This window comes from Enhydra lutris, unplaced genomic scaffold (genome assembly GCF_002288905.1).
Source record: "Enhydra lutris kenyoni isolate GAN:26980312 unplaced genomic scaffold, ASM228890v2 scaffoldscaffold60, whole genome shotgun sequence".
Taxonomy (NCBI): Eukaryota; Metazoa; Chordata; class Mammalia; order Carnivora; family Mustelidae; genus Enhydra; species Enhydra lutris.
Genome location: NW_019154144.1, coordinates 5,248,645 through 5,262,677, shown reverse-complemented (window position 1 = coordinate 5,262,677; position 14,033 = coordinate 5,248,645). Strand labels below are relative to the sequence as shown.

Here is a 14,033-nt window from a genome sequence, read left to right as displayed (position 1 = left end):
ACAAAACAAAAAGACATAGCCTCTGCTTTCCTTCTAGAACCCAGGCTCTCTGTCAAGGTTGGTCCATGTCATCTAAATTAACGTTCTCCTTCCCAGACAGAAATTTTGAGCAACATTGTTCAATATTAAATATTAAATGGAGATGCTATAGGACAATATAATTGCTCTATTCACTCAGAAGAAAGGCATTTTGAGAGAAAAAATGGGATAGATTATGTAAAAACAAAAACAGTTTAATTTTACCACTTGAATTTGATATTCAAAACTAGTTCCAGAATTCTCCATTCCACATAGAATTATTTTTTGCATTTAAATTCAAGTTAGTTAACATATAGTTTATTAGTTTTGGGGTAAAGTTTGCGATTCATCAGTTGTATATAACACTCAGTGCTCATTACCTCAAGTGCCTGTCTTAATGCCCATCACCCAGTTAGCCAATTCCCTACCCACCTCCCTTCCGGCAACCCTTCATTTGTTCCCTAGAGTTAAGAGTCTCTGTTTTTATCTTATTTTATTTTCCCTCTCTTCCCCTATGTTCTCTGTCTTGTTTCTTAAATTCCATATATCAATGAAATCATCTGGCTTACTTATTTCACTTAGTATAATTCCCTCTAGTTCCATGTCATTGCTAATGGCAAGATTTCATTCTTTTGATGGCTGTGTAATATTCCATATATATATAGATATATATGGAATATTACACACATATATGTATATATGACCTCTTTATCCATTCATCTGTCAATGGACATCTGGGCTCTTTCCATAGTTTGGCTATTGTGGACATTGCTGCTATAAACACTGTGGTACATGTGCGCCTTCGAATCTCTACTTTTGTGTCCTTTGCATTAATACCTAGTAGTGCAATTGCTGGGTCTACAGTAGTTCTATTTTTAATTTCTTGAGAAACCTCCATACTGTTTAACAGAGTGGCTGCACCAGCTTGCATTTCCACCAACAGGGTAGGAGGATTCCCCTTTCTGAGCATCCTTGCCAACATCTCTTGTTTCCTGACTTGTTAATTTTAGCCATTCTGACTGGTGTGAGGTGGTATCTCATTATGATTTTGATTTGTGTTTCCCTTATGATAAGTGATGTTGAGCATTTTTGCATGTGTCTATTAGCCATCTGTATGTCTTCGTTAGAGAAATGTCTTCTAGTGTCTTCTGCCCATTTCTTGACTGCATTTTTTGTTTTTTGGTTGCTGAGTTTGAGAAGTTCTTTATAGATTTGGATACTAGTCCTTTATGTTTTGTCATTGCAAATATGTTCTCCCATTCCATAGGTTGCCTTTTAATTTTATTGTTTCCTTTGCTGTGCAAAAACTTTTTATACTGATGAAGTCCCAATAGTTCACTTTTGCTTTTATTTCCCTTGCCTCTGGAGATGTGTCTAACTAGCAAGGAATTGATATGGCCAAGGTCCAAGAGGTTGCTGCCTGTGTTCTCCTCTAGGATTTTCACCCATTTTGAATTTATTTTTATTATCCTACATAGATGTTTTAAAATATTTGTTTTAAGCAATGGTTTAGCTTAATTATAAATTTCCTTGTCAGTTATTTCCATGGACTATAGAGCTCTTTTAAGAAGTTCATTTTTCTAACTTATTAAATATTTTGGGTATCTTATTATGCTATTAATTAACTTAGCAGAGCAAGGCTTTCTTTATAGACCTGCCCTGTTCAATGGAGCAGCCATTAAGCCACATGTGACTATTGAGCCCTTACAATCTGGCTAATCCAAATTGAGCACCAGATGTACCACACAGGTAAAACACACACCAGACTCCTAAGACTTAGTATAAAAAAAAAGTATGTAAAAATCTTAATCATTTTTATATTGATTACATTGAAGTTATGGTATTTTGATTATGTTGGGAAAATAATATATAGCATTAAACTTTATTTCTCCTGCGCTTTTTAATTTTTTTAATGGGACCACAGAAAATTTAAAATATGCAGCTTGCACTCCCTTTCTATTGGACAGCATTGTTATAAATAGTATAAAGATAAAGCTTCCAAGGCATTAATAGATTCTAATTACTGTCTGTGGAAGACCAAAAATAAAATGAAAAATGTCTTTAATGAATCTGAAAAACCATCCTTCCAAACCCAGGCAAAAGGAACAAGACATAAGCACAAGGGGTACACCTGGATCCAAAGCAGGGGCTGTGAAGGTAGGGCAAATACAAGTGTGGCAGAAATTAAGCCAAGAGGCCTCAGGAAACCACAGTTTACCACCTAATGTCCCTTTACACTTGACCGCACAACCTAATAAGAGATGCAGGAGTTCCAGGGGAACAGTCTCTATATTAAAAAAAAAAAAAAAAAAGAAAGAAAGAAAGAAAAGAAAAGAAAAGAAAAAAGTAAAGTGGTGAAATACCCAGGACTCGTGAGGGGAATATTACAAGGACTGATATGGAAGGAGGGCGGTGTTCTGACAGGAAGTCCCGCCTCCTGCCCCACCTCCCTCCTCCTTCCAGGGGTCTGGACAGACCCAAGGGGTGCCACCCCTCCTTTCCTGCGGTGGGAGCCACCGACCTCCTCCTAAAGTCCAAGAGTGCTCTACGTTAGCATACTGCTTGCACTATAACTGGGTTGGATGGTTTTAAGATGTCATTTCTCTTTGACGCTTTGGTGTCTGTTTTGTCTTTTTCAGCTCTTCCTCTATTTTGCTTTCTCTGTGTCTGAAAGTCTCAGCTCAACCACAGGGATGGGCCTGGGGCACCCTCCATCCCTCCCATTTTCCAGCCTCGCTGTCAGACCCACCACTCATATTCTGTATAGTTAAGTCAACTCAAAAAAATTGTTTTTAAGGAAACGTATCTGGAAGCCAGTTATATGATTATGAAAGAGGCAAAGTTGCAGGCAGATTTATTACAATACTTCATCAAAAGACCGAATTACTTCTGTCCACACTCAAGGAAATGAAAATGATGTAGCAAGAAAAATTTTAAACATTTACAGTAATTAACAATAAATTAATCCAACCAATAGGAATGGTTAAATAAGTTGCAATAAATTCATAGAGTGGGATCACTTTATAACTAGAAATCATGCTTTTGAAGACTAATGACAAAAGAAACATACATGATAAAAATTAATAAAGATACATGATTATTTACAATATGATCCAACTCCATGCAAAATAAGATACATAGGCTATACTATTGGTGGTGAGACTACAGGTCATTTTTTCTCTTTACATATACTTTCTATGCTTTTAAATTTTTTACAATGAACATATATTACTCTTAGAATTAGAAAAATATATATACATAGAAGAATCTATTATTCTCTAGTTTCTATTTGTAATAAGTCTAATTTTTAAAAGAATACCAACAAAAGCTTATCTTTCATGGAAAAAAGATCATACCACCTCTGAAGATGATACATAACACAGTACAGCATTTTATTATACACCATAACTCTGTGTCAGCAAGATTAGTTATGCTTGATATGATACTGGTTTACCTTGCCTGATATGATACTGGCTTATCTATAAAACAAACACTGGGATCATGCACAGCACTAGTGAAACAGAAAGACCCTTGTCTGAAAATCAGCAAAACTTGTTTAAGGGGCATTAAAGGATAAGACCTCATTAGCCCTTTCTAGAAATCAGTAGCATGTTTCAGTGTGAAAGGTCAAAGAAAACTAGTTCAGAGTTAGTTCCACAGAAGTTGCAGCGAAAATATTAAATAAACCTCAGCAATCATAGAGACAAATCTTCCAGTGTTATCAGACCAAATGCTTTGGAGCCTATGAAGAACTACAAAAAAAAAAAAAAAAAAATCCAATTCAAAGAAATCTTGCCACATTCTAAAGAACAGCAAGTGAAGTCACTCTTCACAGGATGAGTTATTATTTCATTCTTATTTGCTCAGGAAAGGTCACATCATTCATTGCAAGGAGTGCTCTAAAATCAAAGGGTTATAATCAAATTAATCATAATGTTGCTCATAAGTACTTTTTTCTCCTTTCCTCTTCCTAGAGCCATACAGTATAATGCATTTCACGATCGGTTTATGCTTCCTGAAGAGCCCAACATCTCATGATTCATGTTTATTTTTCTACAAACATTCAAAGTCCTCTATGCGCAGGCCCTTGACAAGGCTCCAGTAACCCAAAGCCCGCATGGACCAAAGGGCCTGGAGTGGGCCTTGAACGTCACATAAAATAAAGTTCTATCATTTGCTCTGCTAAACATATCATTAACCAGATACGTAAATTAATATTAGCAGCATTTGCTAGAAACACTGCTTTTAAAAGGAATGTTGCAGCGTAGGGCCTTTGTCATCTCACCTCTATTCTGCCATTTCTTTTTCAAGGGAAACTTGGTTCAACAGAGACCATTAAGCGTATCATGGTAGTTGGTTACTTGAGTATGGTTACTTGGGACTTAACTTTTATTCCAAAGTCTGCAATTATTACTTCAAGATAAACACTACATTAAGGAATGGGCACTGATAAGGTCATTCAATTCCTATTAAAAAAAAAATTACAGAATGGTTCCCACTTCACATACATTCGTTAGAGGATGCTGCAGAAATCATGGCCCCTGACACTCACTGATCATCCTCCAAACCAAAAAAAAAAAAAAACAACAACCAAATCCAGGCACTATTCACATTATTCAATATTTTACAATCACTTACGCTCATTTCCAAACGTCTGTCCTATGCCATATAAAATTTTCCTGAAAGTCGGATAAATGAAATCTATAGTTTTACAACACTGAGAAGTACAAATGGTTAAAAGCTGATGTATGTGCATAATTATTTCAAAATAAAAGAATAGGAAAATGTCCAGGACTATTTATAACTTCTTCTGCCTTTCTTAGAGTAGTAGAAAATCAGAGAAAGAGAAATAATAAAAGCAAAAAGTAGGAAAGTGATGAAAGCCAGTAAAGACTTTCGGGTATGAAAAAAGCTGCATTCGGAGCACAGGGTGAATTCCTCTGGACAAAATCTTGCCAGAGTCTCGGGACCTGGGAAGCCATTGTTGTCAATAATTTTCCTGTAATGTTTCACGGACGGTTTGGGCTCAAACTGATTTGCTGCATAATGATAGAGGCCAAACTTCGGAGCTGAGCGATCATGAAATGAATAAGCAAAGTATCCACAAAGATTGATACCATCCAGTATGTAGGCTAGAAACACAAAAGGACAGAATGGTTGTTAAAATATTTTTGCACACAACACTTCACTCTTACACAGCATTAGGGAGTGCATCATGGAAACTTTCAATACCATTTAATAAAACTAAATTAGGTTTAACCATAAAAGGCTTCTTTCATGAGAGGACAAATATTGAGCTACAGTCAGCATAGTAGGTTTTATATAATTCAACCTCCTATGATGAACTTGGGTTCAATCTTTATGCACACGAAGGAGGCAAGAGTGTTGTAAACCCATCTGAGATGGGGGACAAAGGACTCCACGCTTTTACAGGCCCAGAACAGGTGTTAGGGAATTTTCCACTCTTTTTCTAGGGTCTCCCACTTTTAGCTAAACTCCATTACCCCTGGGGGAGAATATAGGTCTATCTTGGACTTGTTCAGCATGGCGGGGAACGGACAACACTTTTCCTCCGAGAGCGACAGTAGGCGTATATGGTTGAGCGCCTATCGGGCATCACACCCTCGGGGGGCCATAGGCTTCAAGGGGCGGCTGTTTCTAGGACCCCTTACCTTTCAGAGCTTCGTTGACATAATTCTGCATGTAATACACCCTCAGCCTGTCTTGGGCTGCGAGCGGATCGTCGTCTATGCCGTTGGCTATTATATACATGGGGAGGTCTCCGTACTTCAGCTTCAGCCAGTTGAGAACTTTGCGCAAGCCCCAGGGCACCACGGCCACCTGACCTGGAGAGTTGAGCCAGGTGATGTCGGTCATTTCCTGCACTTCCAGGTAATCGTTGTATTTCACTGGGTCTTCTTTTTCCCAGTCGACAAGGATGGTGGTGTAATGGCTTACAGCCAGAAAGTCAAAGGAGCCCCGGATTAGCCTTTTTTCTTCCTCCGTGAAATACGGGAGAAGGAAATTGTTTCTTCGGTCGAGCCAGTCCCTCATCACACGTGGGTAGTCCCCAGAGCCGAAAATGGGCTCGGCCAGCCAGCCGATGTCAAATTCCAAAACTCTCTCGGCCACTTCTTTGTCCTTTGGGGAGAAAGGGCAGGCGGGTTCGATCCAATCGGCCTGCAGGGCTATGGATATTTTCCCCTTCTGAGAGGCCCTGAACTTCTCATCGTACACGCGCCAAGCCAACGCGTGCGCCTTCAGCAGGTTGTGCCCGGCGCTGTAGGTCATGTTGCGCGTGTAAGGCTCGCCCATCGTGATCCAGAACTTGACGTGGCGGCCGAGATCCCGAAAGCACAGGCGGGCGTACTCGGCGAATGCCAGGGCGGTGCGCGGGTTCTCCCAGGCGCCGTGCCTGGCCAGGGGCGGCGGCAGGCCGTGGTGCGGGGCAGTGGGCCGCCAGAGCGCCACCACCGGGGTGATGTTGGCGCGCACCAGCTCGCTGACCACGCAGCGGTAGTAGTGCAGCGCCGTGTGGTTCACCTGCGACTCGTTGCCCAGCGGCTGGATCAGGGCCCAGTCCAGCGAGAAGTGAAAATGCGAGACGTGCATCTCCTGGAGTAAGGCTATCTGCGGCCGGATGGCGGCGAAGTCCACGCAGTAGGACTTCCGCCTCTTGGTCACCACCCCGTCCACCTTAATCAGCCGCTTACTGTGGTGGACATCCCACAGGTAAACGTTCGGGTCGGTGAACTGAGACAGGGTGGTGTCCACCTGCCGGGAGAGGAGGAGGCGTTAGCTTCACCCGACCGCCCCGGAAGAGGAGTTCCGCGCGGTCCCTTCCGCGAAGCTAGCCAAGCAGGAGGAGCAGAAAGGGAGCCTCTCCAGCAGGAGGTTTAAACCATTTTTCCTCAATTGTTCAGCTCGTGAAGAAAAAAAAAAAAAAAAAAAATTCCACTTTTTAATGCGTATTTGCTTTACCTATAGTTCTAATTCTTGCACTGCTGCTTTAATGTTTCTTTTTATTAAATCTGGGGGGTGATGGGTAAGGAGGGCACCTGGGGTGAGGATCACTGCACGTTATAAGCAACTTATCAGTCCTCGAACACTACATCAAAAACTACTGATGTTCTGTATGCTGGCTAATTGAACGTAATAATGATAATAAATAAAATAATTAAATAATTTTGAAAAGGAAAAATACAAAAAAAAAAACCAAAATCTGATTTTTTTAAAAAACCATTTCATATGACAAACCTTAATGATTCTCACACACCTCTGGTCTGTGTTAAGCAAGCAAAGTGCTTTTGAACGTTTGTATTTTAATATAAGAAATCACCAATAATATGAGATTCCTAAATTTTTAAAAAATGGATAAAAAGATGAAGCATAGAATCTGAGCGAGTTAGAGTCAGAAAACGCAATGATATTTAAAATTAAATCACGCATCTTAAAATCACGTTCTAAATTGAAGTTTGCTTTAGGCAAAGAACATGCTAGATATGTGGAACTGTTACTTTTTATCGGCGTTAGTGTCAAAAACAGAACTTAAATTCGATCTGATGGAAAAAGTGTTAGAGAATGTGGAAATGAGGAACAATATTGTCATTTACACATACTGGGCTATTTGAGCATAATTTTAAAATGTTATTTTCCTGTGATGCTCATGAGGCCAGTGGTTTTCAATCATCTGATGAATTAGCCTCCAAAATGAAAATGGGTATTTAGGAAAAGCAGATAGATTGTAAAACTGAACCACAAAATGCTCCCTCCACGTGTTAACCGTGGAGGAAAAGGCACACTCTAAGTTCATTCTAAGGACCCACTGACCAAACCAGTGCTCTCCTCTGAAACAGTCCTGTTAGAATAGGTGCCTGGGTTTGCCTGACCCTCGGAATACAAGCAGGGGTCAAACTCTGGTTTGGAATCTCTAGCAGAGGTTTCTTTGCAAGTTGTGGCCTGAGCTGCTTTGCTGCTTCTCTGGAGGGCTCAGTGCTGTGTTTATAAAGGAAAGTAATAAAACACCAGCATGTCACAGGGAAATTGCTTTCTCTGGAGAACTGTCCCTTGTAGATCACCCACACGTGCATTTCCCCTAGTACTGTGGGAATGCTGTGAGAAGTACTTTTCCACTGTGATGCACCCACAAATCTTGTTTCCTCAGCTTTGCAAGAGAAAATATTTGCATGCTCTTTTGAAGTGAAAGTGTTCATAGCTTGAAGGAATTGTTTGGATTATTCTCACAGAGCTCTGAGTTAACTAAATTTGTAACTTTTCTACCACAATTTTCCCAAAACAGCAGCTTTTATTCAGCTCATCTGCAAACAAATATGAGAGACTAAGGTATAATATCTGGGGGCAGGAGGCATTTATTTTTTGAAAATACAGGACACTTAGAAATGAGCACTTGGGCATAATTCTATCTAGCCATCATTAATTGGTTGACTTTTCTTAATAAAAAAAATGAAAAATCAAGTGGAGTCTTTCAGAAGAAATGGGCATAAAGTATGTATTTAGCATATTATGGAAGAAATCTTTTCCTGATGGTGGCCAAGGTTAAAGAAGCTCTACGTCCCCAATGCGTAGCAGTTAAGTACCTGTGTTTTCTATGAGCATTAGTGGTTATGGGAAAACAAACCTGTCATCCGGGAAATTAGGTCCAGTGACAGTGACAGTCCACATGAACAAGCCGGAGGTCAGACTTCAGACAGGTGGTCCCTTACTGGGATATTCTTTTTAAAGTTTTTTTTTTATTATTAATATTAGGAATTTATTTGTATTAGGAGTTTGAGATGCTAGCCAGGAGGGAAGAAATTAATTTCCAAATTTTTCCAATTGAAAAATTACTTCTCAGGGCTTTAATATAATGTGTTAAGAGTATAGAGAAAAGCTTGTAAATTAAAATATATGCACACCCTCCTTGGGCCCGCCCTACAACAACCTTGGTTTTACTTTGCCAGGTAGGAAGTTCACTTAGGAAGGGCACTGCCAAAATAAAGCAAGGCTCAAGGGGAAAAGCAAAGAGAACAAAAGAGCAGTTGCAAGTTTTTCCCACTAGAGAGCTTCTGGAGAAGTTCATCCACCGTGGGTTTGAGAGGGAATTAGTTTGTGTGTGGTTGGTTGTGTGCAGGAGAGACTGGGGAGTAGGGGGAGGGGGGAGGCTTCGCTACATGAAGAAGTAGGAACCCACACAACTGATGAGATAAAAGGGCAGAGCAACCTCAGAGGAAGGGTCCAGAGCTGATGCACGGCTGGCATCAGATCAAATTCTAACACAACCGCCCTTAAGGAGAAGAAGAAGCAATCCTCTCCCCTTCCTCCTCACTGCCAGACTTGTTGCTTCTGACCAGAGTTTCTCTGCTCTCTCTCAAGGAAACAGGTCGCACCCTTAAAACTTTCTCACTACTTACCAGTTCCCAAGGCAAACACAGTCCAGGGATGGGGAACAGAGCAGGAATGAAGGGGCCCCCCACAATATCCCACAACGACCACTGTCTGTACAGAGATGTTGGCAGAAAATTCCCTCCATGTAAAACTGAACTGCGAATTACCTGCCCAGGCTCAGGCTGCTGTCAGAAAACAGGACAGAGCATGAATCCTCAGGGACAAGGGATACAGAGCCCGGCTGGGAGTGGCACCTGGCAGGTCAGGAGAGAGAACGAAGACCAGGGACCAACCAACCCCCAGCAGGGGAGTAAAGAGGGATGGGGAGCTCATCTCCCTCCCTTTGTCCCCTTCCCCCGACCAGCACCCTATTTGAACCCCACCGTGGATCCCACTTCTAGGAGAGAAATTAGGAAAGGCAGGTTCTGGGAACAGAGGCTGAGGAAGAAGAGAGAAGAGGAGGGAGGAAACCCCCAAACCCAACAAACAGGGCAGAGCTAGACTTCTTCCTCCTGTGCTCAGACAACTTTGCTAACAGTGTCCCAAAGTTGTCTTTTAAATTTAAGAAGGGACTTAAGTCTGACACTGCCCTTTAAACCAACTGAGGTCTGCAAAAGACCTAAGAATAATATAACCCAGCAAAAAAAAACATGTTAAGGATAGTATTGATTTATTTCCTTATAGGTAAAGGATTTCCTTTTGATACTTAGAAGAAAACAGCAACCCATTTCAACCAAAAGACCTCTCCTCAGATCCAAGCATTCTTCTAAATACTTCTTTTGACGTGAAGGGTCACAGAATATGCCACCCCAAAATGTGACTGTAGGAGTTCAGGGCCTGCTACCCCAAAGTATGTTCTGCTGGTGTACTGATAATTTTAAGCTTCAAGCACTCCAAAAATAACAAACGCAGGGAAAGGCTTTCTCAGAACTTCCCTTACCTGTCTAAAGACAGGTGCTCCAAAAGGAACTTCGCTGTCATCAGTTCCCTCCCGGGAGTTTCATCCCCCCAGGGAAGATGGAGTCTTGTCTCAAAAGAGGAGACCAGAGGTCACCACCACACCCAGACACTTTGTCGAAAGCTATTGTGGTTCTCTTCTACTCTTCTAAGGGCCCATTCGTCTTTCCTAAAAATTGTTTGTTCTTCCCTAAGAGACCTATGTCCCACCCTCACTTCTAGCTTTTTCTATTGAGATGGTATTTAAGCCTGAATTCTAAGTCACCTCAAGGAGTTACACATTTTTCTCTGAGTATCTCTCATGTATATGGAAGCTATACATGTTAATAAACTTCTATTTGTTTTTCTGTTGTTAATCTGTCTTTAATTATAGGGGATCTCAGCTAAGAACTCAGAAGGGTAGAGGGAAGCACCCAGCATGCTAAATGCCATTGCTTGTTTATGAATACCAACCTTTGTCTCTGTCTTGATCTTTTTTTTTTCTTTTCAGCATAACAGAATTCATTGTTTTTGCACCACACCCAGTGCTCCATGCACTACGTGCCCTCCTTAATACCCACCACCTGGCTCCCCCAACCTCCCACCCCCCGCCCCTTCAAAATCCTCAGATTGTTTTTCAGAGTCCATAGTCTCATGGTTCACCTCTCCTTCCAATTTCCCTCAACTCCCATCTTTGTTCTCACACTGTTTAGCAGGACCCAACCATCACCCTGCTCACTTAGCACCCTACTCTGTGCACTCTGTTCTATTATTTGTGTATCCAGCATTTTCCCTCAGTAGACCTCTTTGAAAGCAGGAGTCAACCTTACTCATCTCAGTGTGTACTCCCCTCAACCAAACACCCCCAGCGATTAACAGAGGGCTTTGTACACTAAGCATCCAATAAGTGCCTACTAAAATATTCCATCAAACTCTAGAAAACAAATCCCTTTAAGATTGGAAAGTTAAAAATAATATTGAGGATTGCCTAAATTGTAAGTGTTCAATAAATATTGGTTGACCATTTTGAAGAACTTTCTTACCATTTTGATGACTAGTTCTAGAAATGAAATTTGGGACAGTGAATCTTTGGAGCAAGGGTTTTCATTGCGGAGGGGCTTCTGCAACAGCATGCAGCTCTGCCTCGGGAGAGCTCTGCCTGGTGTTCCTGCCTCTGGCTCAGCTGCTCCGCTGAGATCTCAGAAAATTTGAAGTTCTGTGTTACTTCTTATTTATGGAAGAACTCAACTGCTTTAAAAAGCATTGAAAACCACCAAATTAAAAGGGAGTATTTTATCTTTTTAACTATCTTTTCAGATCTTAAATATTCATGTATTTTTAATTTGTTCCTCTTTGGGGGCTGATTTAAAGTGCAAGATGAAGCTAGGAAGATTTTTGGAGAGAAGTGTGCCATGTTCCAAAATGCCTTTAATGTGCTCACTCAGGAACCACGTCTGGCCTGAAGAATGGACAATGAGCCATGACAACCTAATAAGGAAGCACTACTTACTAGTGATAGGGCTTGGTGACACTGCTGATTGGTTTTGTCAGCTGACTTACTTGAATGTAGTTGTCAACAATTCCCCAAGCAAAGTCACAGGGAAATGTCCCTTCTAGGGGTTGATTTTCAGGTAAAGGAGGGAAGCCATTTTTCTCTATCAGCTTTTGGTAGAACAAGGCTGATGATTTTGGCAACAGTTTCTTATCCTGGCTTAGAAAGTCGACATAGAAGAGCCCACGTCTGATGCTGTAGCCTCTGTGCCACTCGAAGCCATCCATAAGGGACCACGCTGTGTAGCCAATGACGTCTACCCCATCCAGCTTGATGGCTGCAAAGAGAAGAGAGGATGAGAACAACTTGACCAACCCTTACCTGGGTACTGGCCTCATGACTCAAGAATACTTAAAGGGTTTACTACTTAGGGAAATAAGTTACATATAATGCTTATTGTTTGGTAAACCAATGACCTTTCTTACTAATAGAAGGCTATCACACCTGGACAATTCTACAAATAAAAGTCTTCACAAATAAGATGATCTCCAATACGTTTTTACTTGGAATATTTTTATTTCCAGTAGGCGGTCTTAGGGCCTGAGAAGTTGTTTTGTTCCATTTTCTATCCTAGCATTGTGGCTGCTGCAATAAATGAATTAAAATCTTTAAAAGCATGAACAATGCAATTTATTCTTCAGGCAGTGTTAGTATTCTTTAAAAATTGTTCTATTCAGGGGTGCCTGGGTGGCTCAGTGAGTTAAAGCCTCTGCCTTCGGCTCAGGTCATGATCCCAGGGTCCTGGGCTCGAGCCCCGAATTGGGCTCTCTGCTCAGCGGGGAGCCTGCTTCCCTTCCTCTCTCTCTCTGCCTGCCTCTCTGCCTACTTGTGATCTCTGCCTGTCAAATAAATAAATAAAATCTTTTAAAAAATTATTCTATTCAATACGAATAATAAGAACTCAAAACATGTACAGAGATCTAGATACCCTGAGATTTACTTAACTCTTAATATAATCTAAAAATTTAGAGAAGCATCTCTGAAAATCAAATTATTTCACACATTATAACCCAGTTTCTCATTTCCAAAATGAGTTTTAAAAAATGAATTTAAGTTCCTCAAAGCCCCAAATGAGAAAGGTGTTACATAAATGCCTTCCTGCTGTTGCCAAAATGATTTTCTGCATTACTATTAAAACTATAAATTCACACAGTTTATTACAGATCATTTGAAAGATTGTTTTTCCTGTGGATTTTGGCAAGAAATTAGAATTTTATCCCCAATCCTACCTTTTAAGGTTTCCATTATGAATTTTTTGAGGTAATACATATATTTAGCATCATCTCTCTTGGTGGTCCCTGAGACAAACCAGCCATTTTCCACAATAAATATTTGAGGGTGGTTATATTCAAGGTCAATCCAAGAAAGGAGTTGCCTCAGGCTGGGAGATTCCAATTGGCGGAACTTCATGTGTGGGTCCAATAATTGAAAACTCAAGGTTGGTCCAAAAGAAAGAGCAAAAAAGTCAGCTGTTCCCTTGATGAACTTTTTCTCGGATTCAGTAAAATCAGGCAAAAGAGATGAAATATTATTCTTCATGCTGTCAGGATAGTCACCATCAATGAATATGGGTTTGGCAAACCAGCCTAGGACAAAGTCAAGAGATTTTTGACATTCTTTGATGCTATGGTCGGTCATTCTTCGAGGATTGATCCAGTGGGAGCTTAGTGCAATGGATACCTGGCCTCCCTGAGTTGGACGGAAAGAAGTATTGTAGAGATGCCAGATTTTGGCATGAGCCTATAAAAGAGAAAAACCATGGTGAATCTATCTCTGATTGGGAGAAGAAATACAAAACATTTTTGAATCTGTAGCTCTGTTGGTATCTGTTTCTCATCAAGTCTAACCTAATGAATAACCCCACAGTGTAAAAGTCACCTGGAAACAATAAATTATTGTCGAGGTGGGTCAGCCCACAGAGAGCTGCTACCATGATGGAATTGTTTCTATTATTTTTCAGTAGCCAATGGAAAATATGAATTTCTTATCTGGAATGCAAAGTGATTATTCATCCTTCAAAAAGTTAACGAAATAAGAATTTGTTATATCCTACCCTACTATTTAATCGACTTTAGATTATGTAATTTTCCATTAATAGGCTTCATGAGAAGAACCAGTCCTGCATTATGATCATACCAGGAAT

At 40.6% G+C, this 14,033-nt stretch overlaps 1 protein-coding gene across 1 annotated transcript in view; it reads right to left on the bottom strand.

Moving 5' to 3' along the window:
- Positions 1-4,610: 4,610 nt before the first annotated feature.
- The window catches only part of LOC111158578 (klotho), a 41,080-nt gene continuing 31,657 nt past the window's right edge, over positions 4,611-14,033 (bottom strand). The window contains 4 exon segments of the mRNA XM_022520700.1: positions 4,611-5,150; positions 5,691-6,792; positions 11,899-12,167; positions 13,120-13,630. Coding sequence (XP_022376408.1) covers positions 4,813-5,150; positions 5,691-6,792; positions 11,899-12,167; positions 13,120-13,630 — 2,220 coding nt within the window. The 3' untranslated portion in view covers positions 4,611-4,812.